We start from the raw sequence: 18,530 nt of genomic DNA, 5'->3' as shown, positions 1-18,530 counted from the left end.
CATGACTTCTGTTTCCCTCTGAGCATACTGCCTCCGTCTCTGCTCCTGGTCTTTATATTACTTAGAAGTAATTAGGCTCAAGATCCATTCTGCACTTTCCTGACCTCAACTGACTGATGACATTTCATTACATTAGATTGCATTCTGTTACCTGACTGCCTTGTGTGAGATTACATCCACAGGTTAGGATTCCAACATACATTATAGAGATGCAATCTGATCCCTATAATCACCTCATAAGTATTAAATATATTCCCTTCTTTTTCTGAAATCAATGCAAAAATCTATAACCTGCACGACATAACTCTGCTCTCTCTCCAGCCTCCTTGCCGCACACCCCCCATCCTTAAGACTCTGGGACAATCTGTCCGGTTCTTACTACTACTTTCCCCAAGCCATTCCCTGAGGTTCCCCAGGGCCAGCTTCTCTGAGAGAACAGGTAAAGTAGAACACCTTGCTCGTGCCTTAAGCCAGCACTCTGCTTAAATGTAGTTCCCACCCAATAAAGGCTGTAATTAATATAAGGAGAACTACTCATTTACTTGTCATATTTCCTACTAGACTATAAACTCTGAGATGATAGAGAAATTGTCTTGGTCATATTTCCCCAAATTTTGAGCCCTTGGTACATTACTTGGCATATAGTAGGGCTCTGCAGAGTGAAAGAATAAAATGAATCAATGAATGAATGAACGAACGAACAAATGGGCCATGAACTGAGTGAGAGAAGTTCCTTTCCTTTTGATAAGTAATCTCTGTAATCTCCTTCCATCCACCCAACTCGGTATGCGGTGCTCTCAGCTGTGGCATCCATGCCTGGAGAAACCATGCCACTCTGGCTCAATTCCCTCAACCCTTGAAACCCTGTGTCACTGAGAACTATAATGCATCTGAGCCTGCAAGTCGACTGCCTACAAATAAATGCAGCTCTTTGAAGGGCGGCAGAGTTGCTTTCAAACCCGGGGTAGGGACCACAAAGCCAGCCATTGTTTCAGAGTGGGAGCCCTGAATGCTAACACCCTGCCTGATGGAGTGGGCAGGCCAGTGGGAGGCAGGGCTTCTGAAAATCTCCTCTCAGCAGGGAAAGTTGCCAGGAGGCTGGTCCCAGTCCCTGAAGTGGACCAGAGCAGGAGAGGCCGGTGACCATTCTGCAGGGGATGCATGAAATCGGCTGCTTTGTTTACAGGGATGAGTAAGTCTGAGGAGGGACCCCCATCCCCACCCCCCAGAACACTGTGTCAGTAAATATTAGACTGTATTTGAGCCATTAGTCCACACAAAACATTTGAATACCAGACTGTTTTGCAGAATTATATTGCCTTTTGTCTCGTTAACATTTGCACACTCCTGCTCTCCCACCTTTCAACTGACATAAAAACAATGTCGGGTGTGTGTGTGTGTGTGTGGGGGGGGGGGTTAATGCACATTTTCACACCCAGATTCCTTAGACAGGAGTGCAAGAACAGTGCTACTTAATGAAAGAATGATGTTGTTCGATTCCCCCGTCATCTGTGGCCGGTAGTGGTGATTGAGGGTAAGCAGAGGTGACTGGATGGGTTTTATTCCATGTTTCTGCAGAACTCAGACACCATCAGCCATCCTCTCTCAATGCAGAAAACACCAAGTCGGGGCCAGCCACACTGTGTGGGGAGGTCATACATCTCCATTTGCAACCTGTCTCCACTAAGTCACATCTTCAAGTTTGCGATTTCTGGTCAGAAACACCTACAAGAGCCCCAAGAGCTTTGGAGGCTATTTTTTACTGAAAAATTGGCACCTGGACCGTGCTAAGTACAGTATATCACTTGTTTAATTTTTATGAGAAAATTCTATGTATGAGAAATGGACAGAGCTCAGAAAGATTTTGTAACTTTCTGGAGCTCACACCGCCACGAGTGCCGGGTTGGGATTCGAAGCACCTCAGACAGTGAAAGGAGAGCATGTGTTCTGTTCCGCTGCTGCCAAGTACACTGGAGATGGCAATTTACCCCAGAGGAGAAGGGCCTGGAACATACTAGTTGCTTAGTTTAGTTAAGCCTTGGATTTCTTTGAATGCAGCAGTTTCCTTTTATTATTAAACATCTATGATCTCCGGCTTAAACGAGGCCTCAAGAAACGTTGACTGTATCAACCATTCCTTGGCCCTGTAGAGACACCATAGAAAAGTCATTCTCTTATTTATCAAGTATTTATTGAGAAGTGATTGAAGGAAATGATGACACCATTATTGGGAGACAGGGGAAGGAGGCGAATTTCAGACAGCCTTCCTCCTTAAAGCAAAAAGAAACCTTGAAGATGAATGTTACAAGAATATATCTATCCAATGCCCACAAATGTTTCTGAGATGGTAAACCTATTTTTCTAATGTGGTAAGGACTGGCTAGAGTCGTAGAGTGAGCATTGGCAAGATCCAGTGACAAGCGTAGCTCTCTCTCTGGAAGAAAAAAATTGCTGTAATTTATTGAGCACTTATTATGTGATTTAGTTTCCTAATACCACTTTAACAACCTAAAAGGCATGCCAGAAGGGGTTGATGTTAAAGAACAGACATTTATTGTTTCACAAATGTGGAAGCTAAAAGTCTGAATAGGACATCCTTTTGAGGGCAGGGAAGGATGACCTTCTTCCTTGATGACATTCCTTGTCTTATCCTGTATGTAGGTGGATTCTGATATGTGTGGGTCTCCCTGTGTGTTTCACCTTTTTAGAAGTCACTTAAAAAAAGATCCTGTTTCAGGCCTACCTAGTTCCAGTATGTCCCCAGTTATACAACTGGGGGTGGGGGGGGAATCCATGTATAAAGCACATCTGTACATTCATTACCCTCATCATTTGCAAAACATATAGGGTCACAATGAGTCCCAATCAACTGGATGGCAATGAGTTTGGTTTCGGGAGACATAAAGAGAAGGCAGTGTTCAATTTCCGGTTAATGTACCTCATTAATTAAGCAGTTCATTCTTTTTTTTAAAGTTCCCAGAGTCCTCTGATGGTCTTTGAGCTAGTTAACTGATGATAAATTCATTACTTTGGATAAATCTTGACACTATAATAATGATGAATCTCAATTTATACTAACTGGATGGTAATTTGTAGTATATTATATAATTATTTTGGCAGCACATTCTCTTCCTAATTATATTTCTCGAAGGCTGATATTAAAATCTATTTACAGTCCCCAAGTACACAGTTACGTTTAGTGGGAAGAGGCAATTCGTAGATATGAGTATGCTATTAAATATACGCAGGAATTAATTAACCTCTACAAATAACCAACAGTGTAGTAAAAGCATGCACAATTTATCTCTATTTTTTGTGTCCAGATACCCATTTGAGGATTCTCAAAAGCCTCCAAAGAGGAGATTTAGAAAAGGATGTAGCTTTGCTTCAACTTGGCTTGGGAGGAAATGCAAATGACAGATATACATGCGAAATGAACTAAAGGTTAATGCTAGCTACATCAAGCTTCAGCTGCATTAGGAGTTAGGAGAAAATTACCATTGTCATGGGACTAGGGAGGGGTGGAGTGCTTTGGGAAAAATCGTGTTGAGGACCAATATACTGGAGCATGCCTTAAGCCTATAGCAGGATGAGTGAACCCCAGCTTTATTCAAAATTGGGTGTACTGGGAGATACCCCTGAATGTGTCCTTTTGGGTGCCAGGGTCCATAGCTTTTATCAGACACTTTATAAAGGAACCTGCAGACTGAAGCAGGTTAAAAACCACTTTGCTCTATTATCCGGGTCTGCTTCTGAGGTGCTTCAGTAGACGAGATTTTGCCAAGAGGACTCATCTTCTTTACCTGCCCCTCAACCACTAACCAAATCTTGTCATGTAAAGTAAGTCAGTCCCGTGTCATGTGTATTTCACCCACTTATATGGCAGTCAGATTTATTGTGTGGTTTCTGTATGCCAAAGATTGGGTCAAGGAAGTAAGGGAAATAAAATACATTAAAAACTCTTGTATACTGGGATCAATTACTGTCAAATCCATTCTGATTTAGGGTCTTCTCCATAGATTACAGAGGTCCCATAGTGTTTCCATCATAGCAACATGTAGGGGAAATTTATAGCATGGTCCAAGGACATATGCTTTGTTACCTTCTTGCCTACAGTGATTCCCAAACCTCTCAGCACGAAGGAGCCCTGTGGCATTATGGGAGAAGCCAACCAATTAGCTCTGTAGGAGGAAGATGAGCCTGTTTGCTGCTGTAAAGATCTCGTCTCTCAAACACTAAGGAGCAGTTCTGCCCCATCCTTATGAGTCAGAATTGTTAGTTATAAAATGCTGTAGACTCTCCACCTGAATATGTTTTAGTCATATTCATTTTTCCATATCTTTCATAATTTCCCTCCTGTTCTTGTATAATTGAGCTCTCTGCCACAGATACCATCCCTCTTCTTTTCACCATATGCCCTGGAAAACTGTTCATGCAAACTCTAGCTCATCCCTGTTCAAGATGTCTCAGCACCTTCCTCTCCCCTCCCAATGCCATAGGTGTCAAGTCCATACTGTCTTTGTGATCACACAAAGATGGTGCAGGACAAGACAAATGTTTTGTCCTGTGATGCAAACAGATGCTTTGAGTCAAAGTCGAATTGATCCAGCAATAACAGCATCACAAAGTTCATCCCTCTACACCTTGTACACGGTGTTATTGCAATATCTATTTGATCCAGTCCCTATTATTGTATTCATTATATAATTGTAACAAAACATGCATTATATTTTTACAACCTCTTCCTTCTTGATGAAAGGTGCCATCATTAAAGAGATCGAAGTATTTCCCAAACACCACCAAAGTGTGCTAGATTCCTAAGTCTGCCGTAATACCCCAAACGGGCTTTTAAGAACCGAGGTGCATTGTTTTCATGGTTCTTGAGCTAGCACTACAAGTTCCGAGTTTGGGAGGACATGTTCTCTCCACAGGCCCCCGGAGATCATCTTTTCCTGGGGCCTTCCTCAGTTTCAGGCAGCGCAGATGTTCCTTGCAATGGTAGCATAATGTATTGGAACATAACTGTCTTCCTTTGGTCTGCCTCTCCCTGCCATAAGGCGATCACTGTGAATCGATTAGAACACACCCTACTAAAGACTAACCTCCTGTTAATGAAGAACAGCCTCAATAAAGCCATCATGGCCACAGACACTATAGGCTAGGGCTTTGTTAGGGGGCAGGAATTGATCCATAACACCAAGGGAATCTAAATTGCAAGACAAGCAAAGCTCTAATTAACCCGAGCACCTGGAGAGGTGTCATCATAGAAAAGCAATGTAGGTCTGAATTTTTGGAGAAAGGAGGAACAATGAGTGAGACTCCTCATGGTACCTGGAACATCATCTAATGAAGAACCTTTTATGACCGGGTCCAGCTACTGGAGAGAACAGAGCTGAATGAAGGTGAGCACGTCATCATCTTGGCGTGATGGAGGCGTTCTGTAGGATGAAACTCTAACTCGGGTGGTTCTAATTTTCCTCTCACCAAACAACCCTGTGCTTTCAGTTACGGTCTCACGGTCCTAAAGGACTTTGTGCAGATGATTGTATTTCTTGTTATGTATACCTCTGATTCTCAATTAATGAACTAATATAATACAAAGAACCCAGGGCAGAAATTGAACCTGGGTTCAAATATTGAAAATGAGCTTCATATTGCAAATCAAAAGCTTGAGGAGAATACTTCCTCCCCATTATGAACAGCTATCACTATGGTAAACATGTTGTAATAGTCAGAAAATGGTAGTTATGATCATTTTATGGCTTTGATATATGAATCTGGTTAAAAAATTCACTGGTTTTCAACCCTGGCTACACATTAATATCTCCTAGTGTGATTTTAATAGCTAACAATGCCTAGACTATAACCAAGAGACTAAAAGTTATCTAATTATTTAGAATGGAGCTCAGACATTGATATTTTAAAAAAATTATTCTGGAGTTTCTACTGCACTGAGAAACTCTAACATAAAGAATATAAATAAGGAGCCCTAGTGGTGCTGCTAACCTCAAGGCTGGAAATTCATACTCATCAACCACTCCGGGCAAGAAAAATGAAGCTATATTTCCATCAAGATTCTGAGTCATGAGATTCAAAAATCCTATATAGGGCAGGCTGTGAGTTGAATTCAACCCAATGCCAATATATAATGTAAATACTTACCTTTTATGCTTGGTAATGGTGAAGCACTCAGCTGCTAACCCAAAAGTTGGCAATTCAAACCCACCAGCCTCTCTTCAGGAGAATGATTTGGCCATCTTCTTCTCTGTAGAAGAAATTCCTATGAGGCAGGTTTAGTCTGCCCCACAGGGTCACTCTGTGTTAGAATTGTCTCTACTGAAATGGGTATTGTGGTGCGCTTAAAAGCTAGGGGAGACAATGACATTATAAAGCTACCGAACTCTAGTAAGGAAAGAATAGGGTTTATATCCATGAGAATTTACTGAATTATAATAAAAAGAGCCTACTTTGTTGCCAAGATCTATAAGGTCAGCAGTTTAAAAACACCAGCTGCTCCGCTGGAGAAATATGGGGATTTTCACTCCAGTTATAAGAAATTATAGGCTCACTGTGAGTTGGCATTGGCTCTATAACAGTGAGCTTGAGAGAGCCAGTCGCCACCCATCTGCTGCACGAGACCTCCTTAGAGTGTTGACAAGCAGGGGTGTTCCTTTGACGACACTTCACCCAAGTTATGTGAAAGTTGGACATTGGATAAGGAAGACCAAAGAAAAATTGATGCATGAAAACTATGTTGCTGGTGAATAATATTGAAAATACCAATAATAGATGTGTCTTATAAGAATTACAGCCAGAATACTCTTTAGAGGCCAGGATGGTGAGACTTTGCCTCACAAAATTGGGACATTTCAGGAGAGACTAGTCCCTGGAGAAATACATCATGCTTGGCAGCAAAAATGAGGAAAATGCTCAATAAGCTGGATTAACACTGGCTATAACAATGACATGAAACTTAAAAACAATTGTGAAAATCATGCAGGACTGGGTAGTGCTTTCTTCTGTTATACACGAGGTTTCTGTGACTTGGAACTGACACAAAACAACAACTCGTACCCAGTAAATTGATTCCAACTCTGGGTGACTCTATGTGCTCGCTTCCTAGTAGCGTCCTATGTTCCAGAAGGTGGTACAGTGACTGTAGGTTTTCAAAAGTAGACCAGTAGGCCTTTCTTCTAAGATGTGTCTTGGGGAAATCAAACAAGCAGCCTCTTTGTTAGTCTGTCAGCATTTTCCACCTAGAGATTATTTAGATGCTTCATAAAGTCAGCAATCCCACCACTTAACAACAATACACTTGATGCTCAAACTATTACCTGCAGGCAAATTTAAGGTCTAATTTTTATTGCTCCTGTGAAGGAAGCTTCGTATGAAGACATTGCACAGTTTCTGGGGCTTTCTAGCTTCTGGATTCCATTCCATTCTTTGCTGCTAAAAACATTTCTCAGACTGTATTTTTGTCCTGGCCTTGTCTTTGGAGCAGATTTCTGCATGCTGCAGAGTGGTTACTGTTTCAGGTTCATGTTATCCTTCAAAAGCTCTACCTTCTCCTGTTCGCCACATTGACTCTTTCATTCTACAGCAGGAAATCTTCCCTGCTCTGCTCTCAGCAGCCTGTATTCCCCAAACAGCATAAGCTCGTCTCTTGCACATCTGGGGGATGCAGTCTGGCTGTTTGGGTAGAGGGCTATGTTACTTTGTTTTTAATATCTATTAATATCATCTTCCTCCCCTCTCCCTGTCATCGTTCTAGAGAGAGGGGCTTCTGAAGAAGCTACAACTGAAAGGCACTCCAAGTAGTGCTGCTTATCTCAGTCACCAAACCTTGGTGGAACATCCTGCCATGAGTTGAATTATAGCCCCAAGAAAGAGATGTTTAAGTACTAAGTAAATCCTAAACCAGTAAATATGACTTTGTTTCCCAATCAGGTTTTGTTTTCTTGGGTTAATGAGATCCTACCAGAGTGGGGTGAGTTCTAAACTTTCTGAGTGATGTCTTTTAAAAGGGGAACGCAGACACAGAGATTACCACAGTAGAGGAAAGTACCTCCTACCAGCAAATGAATGCCCAGGGGTACAGAGACTGAAAGAGAAAAGAACTTTCCCTTACAGATGGTGTCCAGATTTAGATTTGTAGCCTCTAAACCCACAAGACAATAAGTGTCTGTTTTCGCATTTTGTTACTGTTCTTGTTTGCTTTTCATTTATTTATTTATTTTTCTTTAACTGAGAAGCAGGAGGAATGTGTTTGTACGATGCATAAGCCCTGCCTTCTGATGGAAGGAAAAAATCTTAGCCTCTGTTATGTGTAGCTGGCACTCATTTGCATCCATGTGCATGCATGTGTATGTGAACAAGGAAGAGGGGACACAAAACATCCAGAAAGTTGTCGACCTCAAACGAGTCAACGTCAACCTCAAGTTCCCCCTTGATCCATGCACTGGAGGATAATATGAACGGTTCAGTGTCATATACTGTCATCAGAGAAAGACGAAAAGATGAGGTCACTGATTTCCCATTGCTGGTCTAATAAATGACTCTGAACTCGGTGGCTTAGAGCAACAAGAAGGTGTCCTCTGGCATTCTGAAAGTCAGAAGTCTAACGTCAAGGTGGTGGTGGTACTGTAGGGCTTCTGGAAGCTTTAGGAGGAAAACCCAGGTCTTCCTCTGTTCCAGCTTCGGAGGTGCCCTCCCTGCTTGTCCGGTCCCGTCACATCACTGTTTGTCCTGCAGCTTCTCTGTTTCCTACCTCTCCTAGTTCCCTCTGCTAGAGACCTTCATCATTACAAGGGGACTGGCTGGATAGTCTAAAATAATTTTGCTGTCAAGAATCTTCGATCCCTTTTACTATTTAAGGTAATATATTCATTGATGCTTGGAATTAGGACATGGACATTTTCAAAGAGATAGTAATCAACCTATCACATAAAGAAAACGGGACATATCTGAAGGACGTGTCTATGGAGACCAGTGCTAATTTTCTAGATGTTCCATTATTGTTTCTTTAGGCATACTTTAAAATGATGCAATGGTGTGAACAGCAATAACAACTCCTTTAAAGGCCAACTTATGCATAGCTTACTTTATCAATGACTATGGCTAAAAAAATATGTGGCAAAGTGTGCTTTACTCAAGAGCTAATGAAGATGTAGTCTATGACAGCAGGGCTGGCAAGGAAGCAAGAACTCTGTTCTAAAATGCAAACCCTTTTCTTAAAATTACTATTCTGAGGCATAATAAGGAGCGTGGTGGCCAACTGGTTTCCTGGAGATTCCCATACTGAAATAACCTATTTCTGTCCTGAGGTAAAACTGTTATTTTGGCTACTATGCATGTCACACGTTTGGAACTTGGTCACTTGGAATTATTGACTAGAAAGTATGTCTGATGGTTAGTATTTATCTTGATATTGAGAAGGCTGTAAGTGTAGCAATATACTTCAGGTTAGTCAACATAAATGTCCTACTACCCCTATTTTTCAATAGAGAGGAGCAGTCATAAAGACCCATGTAAATATTACAAGAACCCCTCGAAATTGCTTCGGATCACTCCAGGTACCATGCTACTTTTTGAAGCCCATCAGCTTCTTTATGTCAATTATTTGTGCCAGCTGGACTGTCGTAAGTAATGGATGTTGAGAATTTATGGAGAAAATCTCGAGCGCTATCTTCCTATCATTGCAGTGCATTCCGGGGAATGGTCAGGTTTAAATATGGCAAAGGCTTCTTTGGGCACTTGAACATGTTCTTGAAAGACTTTGACCCTGTGTTAGTCTGAGTATACTAGAGAAACAAATTCATAGGCACTCACACGTGTATAAGAGAGAGTTTTATATAAAGGGTAATTACATATTAAGAAAGCATCCCAACCCCGTCCAGTCCAAGCCCATAAGTCTGATATTAGCCCATATGTCTGATACCAATCTATAAAGTCCTCTTCAGACTCACAAACACATGCAATGATGCCGAATGCAGGAAGGTGACAGGCCAGTGGGTAGAAAGCTGATAACAGTAAGTCATTTGTTGTCCTGCCTCTGTTTGTATGTTTGTTTTTTTATTATTCTGATATTAAGTTTTTGGTATTCTAGCTTTTTTTGTATAGTCATTGTCAGTGCAAACAAACAAAATACTCATTATTTCTAGGCACTGAAACTACAGAGCAGCCAACTGGCATTCCCCTATTCAGTAGCATAATATAGAGAAGCCCTTAAAGAGTACCAGCCGAGCTCTCCAAATGGTGATTTACAGATTGGTTATGTAGATGGACAGGAATATCAATAATACGTTTATCTACTTTGACTTTCCTGTCATTGATTGTATGTTAACATAGCATATGGTTAATTATGAATGGTGACTTGGAAAAACAAACCAAACACTGGTGAATCGGAGGCCTTCATTGCTATTTCTCTTACCCAAGCCGCTTGTATCCAATATGAAAAGTTTCACCTCTCCTTATAGGTAAAAATAGTTATGCAGCTTGTCCCCCAAATTGTTATTTATTTATCTGCATTCATCTTTACAAAGAATTGAAGCAACCTAGAAAAAATGTCTTTGAAACAATGTGATAAATCTACATTGTTTTTTAAGAGAGTCGGAGTTGATCCACAGAAAGGTAAAGTTTCCTACTCCCGTAACGAGTTACAGTCTCAGAAATGCGCAGGGTAAGTTCTACTCCCTCCTCTAGGAGGTCATGAGTCGGAATTGAATAACGGCCGTGAGTTCCATTTGTTTGCGGCTGGGGTGCGGAGCTGACCTAAATTAAGCAGGAAAAACATCAAAACTGGGTGCAATTAGTGCACACAACATATTAACCATATGTCCCCAAGTAGTTGCTAGTGGATTTTCAGTTTAGACTCTAAACTTCATAGCAGTCAAAACAAAGGCATCCGCATGACTCATATGACTCACGGTACTGAAGAAACAGAGCAGAGTCATTCAGTGACATTTTGACAATAATAAGACTTTTCAAGGATGACATACATCAGTCTATGTCCCCACCTACTTTGCCAGAGACAGAACATGACCCCACCCAAACACACACACACACACACACACACACACTCCCCCACAAAACAACATTGCCATCACATCAGTTCCGTGTCCCTTATAGGACAGGGACCCTTGCCCCACCAGGTTCCCCACGACTTAATCTTTATTGAAGCAGACCTCCCGCCTTTCTCCCTCAGAACAGCTAGTAGGCTTACACGACATTTCAGCTAACGTCAAGCATTTAATCACGGCCCTACCTAAGCGCAATTCTATCATGTGCCCTTCAAGATTGAAAGTTAAAAACACCACTATCACTTCCATCCCAGGGGCTTCCAAACGAAAGAGGGATTGTAAACACTAAACACATTCTTTATATAAATACAGACTGTATCTATACATTATAAAATACATTTACAACTGCATGTCTGGAGCCCAAGTCAAATATAATGCCAAAGGCTCTTTTAATAAAATAATTCTATGAGGAAACAGCTGTTACTTAAAGAGTATGTTAGTGGAAGCAATTAAGGGGACATGTTATTGACGTGAATAGGGTTGCTGGCCATAGTGTTTAAGAACTTGGCTGCTAATTGACGAGTTTATGGGAGAAAGATGTGGCAGTTGGCTTTGGTAAAGAGCAGTCCCAGAAACCCTATTAGACAGGTTTACTCCCCATGGATAACATAGTGAAGGATGGGAATTCCAAAACACTTCACTGTGTGTGTGTTCAGAACTTGTAAATGAATAAAGAGGCAGTTGTGTAAATGGAACAAGAGAGTATTACATGGTTTAAAGTCAGGAAAGTTGTGCGTCAGCCTTGAATACTTAATCTATATGCTGAGAAAATGATCAGAGAAGCTGGATTATATGAAGAAGAGTGTGGCATCAGGACTGGAGGGAGGCTTGTTAAAAACCTACTATATGCCGGTGACAACCTTGCTAGCTGAAAGTGAGGAGGAATTTAATCACTTGCTAATGAATATCAAGAATTGCAGCATTCAATATGAATTACAATACAATGTCAAGAAAATCAAAGTCCTCATCACTGGACCAATAGGTAACATCACGATAAATGGAGAAAAGGCTGAAATTGTCAAGTAGTTTGACTTGCTTGGATCCACAATAAATGCTCATGGAAGTAGCAGTAAAGAGATTAAAAGACATATTGCATTAGGTAAATTTGCTGTACAATATCCTTAGAGTTTGGGAAAGCCAGAGTGTTATTTTGAGGACTGAGTAAGGCCCGGCCCAAGCCATCGTGTTTTCAATTGCCTCAAGTGCATATAAAGTTGGACATTTAATAAAGAAAACAGAGGAAGCATCGATGTAGTACTAGATAAGACTGTTGTACGTACCATGGACTGCTAGAAGGACAAACCAATCTATCCTGGATGAAACATGGCCAGAGTGCTTCTTAGTGGCAAGACTTCGTCTTACATACTTTGGACATGTTGTCAGGAGAGACCAGTCCCTGGAGAAGGACATCGTGTTAGGTTGGGTAGAAGGGCAGCAAAAGAGAGGAAGTCTCTTAAGGAGACAGAGTGACAGCATGGCTGCAACAGAGATTTCAAGCATGGAAACAATTGTGAGGATGGTACAGGACAGCACAGCCTTATGTTGTGCATAAGGTTGCTATGGGTCGGAACTGACTTGATGGCACCTAACAACAACAGCCACAGGAACTCTCTCTCTCTTAGAAGGTCACTATGATTGGGTATCAATTCTAAGCAAAGTCTTCTACAGTCTGTCTGTCTGTCTGTCTGTCTGTCTGTCTGTCTGTGTGACATGATGCATGCTGTGCCATTAACAGTTAAATGGAGTCAGAACTAGTTTCTTACCTGGTAAAGTCTGTATACCATGATGCACATAGCAGCACCACCTACTTGGTCCAGCAGAGAAGTACTGCTTCCAATTCCAAAGAAGTAGTGTTTCTTGAGGGGGGAGGAAGTCAATTTTGCAAAGAACTATTAGAAAACTCCTTGATCTTGATTATGTATTTTTTATTTTATAAACTCATTTATCTTGATGTGACATTTTCTTATTCTCTTAATAGCTTTTTAATCTGAAATACCAGCATGCAGAAAGAAAATCATAGTGTGATACAAACTTTTATTTTTACAATATGCTACTATTAGATGGCAGGGCTGCCAATCCCAACCAGTCTACAGACAATTACAAGGGCTGTTATTGAATAGTAGACACCCTGGTGTTGCTGTGGTTAAAGGCTTCCCAGCTAAATGAAACATCACTGGTTCAAATCCACCAGCTGCTCAGAGGGAGAAAGATGTGGCAGTCTGTTCCATAAAGATTATGTGCAGCTTTGGAAACTTTCTGAGGCAGCTGACCTCTGTCCCACAGGGTCACATGAGTCAAAATCACATTGACAGCCTCAGGTTGTATTGTTTAAAAGGCACTCCCTTTGGGTCACTGGCATTTTAAATTTTATCTGGTAGCATCTCATTCCTCTTGGTTCTGGTTTGTTGACAACATTGAGCATGTCAATGCTTAACAATGACACTTTGATTTTATTGTTTAAATTTCCATTTCTAGGATGCCCAAGGAAAGAACCAGTGGGCACTGACTCAAGCAACAAGTTAGGAGGGACCAGGGAATTTTTCTAGTATGCCAAGTGAAAAGTGTACCTGGCGAGGAAGACACAGGCCTACTTGCAACAAATGTAGGACACAGGCTTTTTCACACTGCATCTTCGTGTCTCTTTCCTAGCCCTAGATAAAAAAGCAGGTCCAATGTTTTTGTTTTTTAATTACAAACAATAATAGTAGAAGCAACAATGTGTGGTTGGAAAGGTTGCTTTTAAAAAATGGTGATCAAATAATTCTATAAGGAAGGTAGTGGGCTGGGGTAGGGGGCATTGCTGAAGTGAAAGGCTGAAACCTCGGTGTCTCTGTATTGCTTTTTCAGTTGCATAAACAGTCTTGTAGACCTCAGTGTCCAGCTCTCTATCTTGATATAAAACTCAACCAGTTCCCTTTCTAAAGGTAGTCTTGGCTGTAATTACACTACCTAATGACCAAAGTGAAAAATTAGATTCCTGACTGACCCCAGCAGGTTAGCTCTTTATGCACAAATGATATAAGAGACCAGCTAACAAGACCTCCCCATGCATGGCCTTAAAAGTTATTGATGGCCCTAAAGCTATTCTACTCATTTTAAAATCCTTTTGTGTGCCTGCTCTTGTTACCGCTGTAGGAATGACTTACACGCTGTGGGCTCATGATTCATAGAGAGAGCTCCCTGTCATTTGTCTTACCTTCATGACAGTAGAATTTCACTAAATATTCCTGTAGTTTCCATATTAGCAGGCAGAGCACAAGAAGTGCTACGTTGCTCTTCATTGCATGCTCTGGGCTAGTCACTAGTTCTCCTCTTCTTTGCTTCTTTGCATGTTAAATCTTTCCAGTTTGCTCATCTGTCAGGCGCCTTCCAGGACCTCTGGTAACTGGTGTTGCCTTTCCAGAGACCTTGCAATCCTTTTCCCAATTGAAATTATGAAAATCTGTGGTCTGTTATACCAATGTTCCTGTTTCCCAACAGCAGTGATTCCCAGGCCTTGCCATGACATACAGAAACCCAGTTCCTAAGCTCAGAGATGTAAATTCACCTTGGTTCCATGTTAGTCTGGGTACTTTAGAGAAACAAATCCATGGAAACTCATGTATAAGAGAAAGTTTCATATAAAGTGTAAGTGCACATCAAGAAAACATCCCAACCCAGTACTGCCCAACCCCACAAGTTCAACATTAACCCATATATCCGACACCAATCCATAAAGTCCTCTTCCATCTCACAAAACACATGTAATGATGCCAACTGCAGGAGGAAAGCCAAATCAGTGAATGTGTAAACATCTCAGCGCTGGCAAGGGTCTCCACCTGGCTGCTCCAGCACCCAGGGTTGCATCAGGGTAGGTCCATGCAGCTTTTCCTCAGGGATGTCTTACAGGAAGTGAGCCTTGCAAGCTGAAACGGAACTGGCCAAGGCAGTTGCACCTTGGTCCGACCATCACAAAGCAAGAGACCCAAGAACTAGAAAGGTGAGGCTCCCCAAGATAGTTATCTGTCTGTCGTTCAATTAACCTCACATAGGTTTATCGCCCAGGTTGGCACAATAAACTTTAACTCTCTCAGCTCCATGATGGGCCCAAAATCTCTGGTTGTCTTGTTCCCCCAGGACTGCTGGAACAAAATACTGTAACGGAGCTGACTTTAAACAGCAGAGATCTATTGTCTCCTCTTTGAAGGCTGTTGTTATGTGCCTTCCAGAGGATTTCCTCTCATAAAAGACTCTCAGTGCCAGAGTAGAACAGACTCGTTGGAGTTTTCAAACCCCACATTATTCACTTGGTAGCTTGATTAGGTGCCATGTGGTTCTGTAATGACTGACATTATGCAAACGTGGAAGACAGTCACATCAGATCCCAGGGGGAGGATAGCAGTTTCACTATGTAACTATCGACTTCCACATTCCATAACTGCCAAACTACATCATTCCATAACCGCTGAACCACTTAAAATCATGCCATAGCCTACTTGACATATACTTTTCACCATCCCAATGGGTTAGTAGTTCTATAATGATGTTACTTCTGACTCAGAGCCATCCTGTAGGACAGTGTAGAATCATCCTTGTGAGTTTCCAAGACTGTAATGCTTTAAAGGAGCAGAAAGCTTCATCTTTCTCCCAAGAGGGGCTGATGGTTTTGAACTGCTAATCTTGCAATTCACGGCCCAACAAGTAGCTCACTACACTAACAGGGCTTTTGCCTACCCAACAACCAATATTAATGTGCAAATAGTAGCAATTTTTATAACTACTGTTGTAAACACAATATGCCAGATAATGAGATAGTAGACAAGAGAGGGATAGGTGTATCCACTTCCGTAAGGAAGAACCAGGTTCAATAGGCAGTCAGTGCACCTCAAGTACAGCCATCACCTGTCTGTCAGAGAACATTTGCATATTGTTAGAGTGTTGAACGCACTTCAGCAGACCTTCCACACTAAAACGGACTAGGAAGACAGGCCTATGGTCTACTTCTGAAAAGCAATCAATGGAAGCACTGTGTTTACAAAAGTCCAATCCCATCATACATGGCGCCTCCAGGAATGGGCAAAACCAGTAGCTAACAGCAGCAACCACCTCTACCTACAGTGCTGGTCCTTTCTTCCAAACTCTTCCTGCCCTCCCCCACAAAGTAAAAACAAAAACCACAATAAATACTCTATCTTGATTCTTAGCTGTGCAGTTGAGAACTACAATTAGAAGATAGTGATGAATTTGCAGAGGAATCATCTCCTTTTACTGTAAACTAACTCTTAATTTCCCTTACCCATTCTGTGGGATAAAATGAGAATGTAGTAAGTTGCAGGGGCAGCCTCATCAAGAAATCCTTACTAAATATGTCTCTGTAGTCAATCCGATGAGGGGCACAGTGGGTTACACAGTACCCCGGAGGTTTGAACCTTCCTGCAACCCCATGGGAGGAAGATGAGACTTTTCATTCCTACAAAGATTTACAGTCTCAGATGCCCACAAGCAAAGTTCTGGTCTGCCCTCTAGGGCCACTATGAGTCAAAAAATCAACTCTATGGCAGTGAATTTGAAGGTTTGGTTCTTGTTTTGTTTTTTTAAGAATGCCCATAGAGCATACATCTATACACACTATTGGTATAATGGTTATGTGTTTGGATTAGTCTGCATGGCCAGCTGTTCAGAACCAGCAACTTCACAGAATGAAGCCTGGACTTTTTACTCCAGTAAACAGTTATAGTCTCAGAAACCCACAAGGGGTGGCTGTGATTCAGCATTGACTCAATGGCAGTGAGTCTGGTTTATAGTTTTAGGGGACACAGGAGGCTCAGTGGCAGACCTCTTACCTTTGGTTAAGGAGACCTTACTTCAGATCCCTGTCAATGCACCTCAGGTGCAACCTGATCACCATCTGTTCGTGCCACCCTCCATGTTGCAACGATGCTGCACAAATCCCAGGAGAACTTCCTGACCCAGATGCTACACAAATCCCAGGAGAACTTCCTGACCCAGATGAGACAGGAAGCAAGACGTGGTGATTGGCTTTGAAGAATCAGCTGTTGAAACCCCTATGAATCCCATTGATTGGACCTGCGATGGATGGAGGAAGCCTAACTCAGGATGTCTTCAAATCAGCTAAAAACCCTAACGCTGGAGTTACTTAGAAACCCGGGGAAGAAAAGATCCAGTGCTGCTAGGATAAACTCCAAATAAAACACCAACTGTATTTGCTACCATAAACTATGTGTAAATGTGACTGTTAGATGTGTGCATTTCTACATAAAGCAAACATGAATTGGACGGAGTATTGGAGGGGAAGGACTTGGATCCTGGCCCCATCAGCCTCCGATTGGCATCTGGCGTCTGGCTGTCAGCATCTGCGCATTTCTGGTTCCTTCTCGTCCTGTGTCCCGGTGCTCTTACAGTCAGTCGCCCTACGAATCGTCGATTTCTTGTTATACTGTTTCCCATTCTTACCTCGTCTTTTCCTTTTGCAGATTCTGTTCATGGGCATGATGACTGAGTACTATCACTACTTTTTCACCACCCTGGTAAGCGAGTCCAGTAGGAACGCATTCCACAGAATAGGAACCATCTCCTCCGCAGAGTTCTTTTAAAGTCACACTCGCCAACGGCGTCAAAGGCAGGAGACTGCCACGTAGATTAGTCTACTTTCCCAAGATTTCTCTAAACCCACTAGTGCTGAACCACAACTTTGGGAATTTTCTCCTCTTTTCTTTCTTCCTTCTATTTATTTTAATGAGCATGAATGCATGTGCATCCAGAAAGGGATTAAAATGAAAATTCCATTACATTTTATTAAATGGAAACTGTCAAAGTATAAATGAATCATAATGAAGCATCATCTAGAATTCCTATATACATTAGAAGGCACACTCAAGTGTGACCCTGCCTCCTTTGATCTGATGCAGTTCACCCACCTGCATCGGGGAGATAGTGAGGTTATCCACCCAGGGGTCATCAGCCAGGTAGTTGGAAGGCCGTCAAGACAGAGGTTTGGGAGATGCTCTGCGTATGGAACATTTTACACCCTTAAGAAAAACACTGTCTGGGTTGATATCCCAAAAATACTTTAATAACCCCAAACCAAACTATTTGCCATGGAGTTAGTTATGACTCATAGCAACCCCATGTGTGTCTGAGTAGAACATTCAGTGCTCCATAAAGTTTACATGGCTGTGACATTTCAGAAATGTACCACCAGATCTTCCCCCCAAGGAAACTCCAGGTTGGAGCTTCAAACTATTAACTTTCTGATTGTCAATCAAGCTGTTGGCTCCACCCAGGGACTCCTCAAAGTCTTAAACCTGGAAAGACCATCAGAATAGGAGAGAAAGGTGAAGGGTATTGAACATATTAAAAGGATGTGAAATCTTTCATGCTATCCATTTCTGAAGTCAGTCAGTCAGTCTCTTTCTCTCTCTCTCTCTCTCTCTCTCTCTCTCTCTCTCTCTC

General features: G+C 41.8%; 1 protein-coding gene across 6 annotated transcripts in view; it reads left to right on the top strand.

Moving 5' to 3' along the window:
* GRIK1 (glutamate ionotropic receptor kainate type subunit 1) overlaps nucleotides 1–18,530 on the top strand; it is a 590,068-nt gene that overhangs the window by 412,899 nt on the left and 158,639 nt on the right. For all 6 annotated transcript variants that reach the window (XM_004713100.3, XM_004713098.3, XM_045284535.1 and 3 more), the window contains exon 5: nucleotides 17,552–17,605. In XM_004713100.3, the coding sequence (XP_004713157.1) occupies nucleotides 17,552–17,605 (54 nt within the window). The remainder of the gene's footprint in view (nucleotides 1–17,551; nucleotides 17,606–18,530) is intronic.

The sequence above is a fragment of the Echinops telfairi genome, unplaced genomic scaffold (genome assembly GCF_000313985.2).
Source record: "Echinops telfairi isolate 266 unplaced genomic scaffold, ASM31398v2 ScPeMD7_7469;HRSCAF=8507_0, whole genome shotgun sequence".
In the NCBI taxonomy this organism is placed as follows: domain Eukaryota; kingdom Metazoa; phylum Chordata; class Mammalia; order Afrosoricida; family Tenrecidae; genus Echinops; species Echinops telfairi.
Note: the sequence above shows the minus strand (reverse complement) of the source record. Positions and strands in the feature narration are given on the sequence as shown.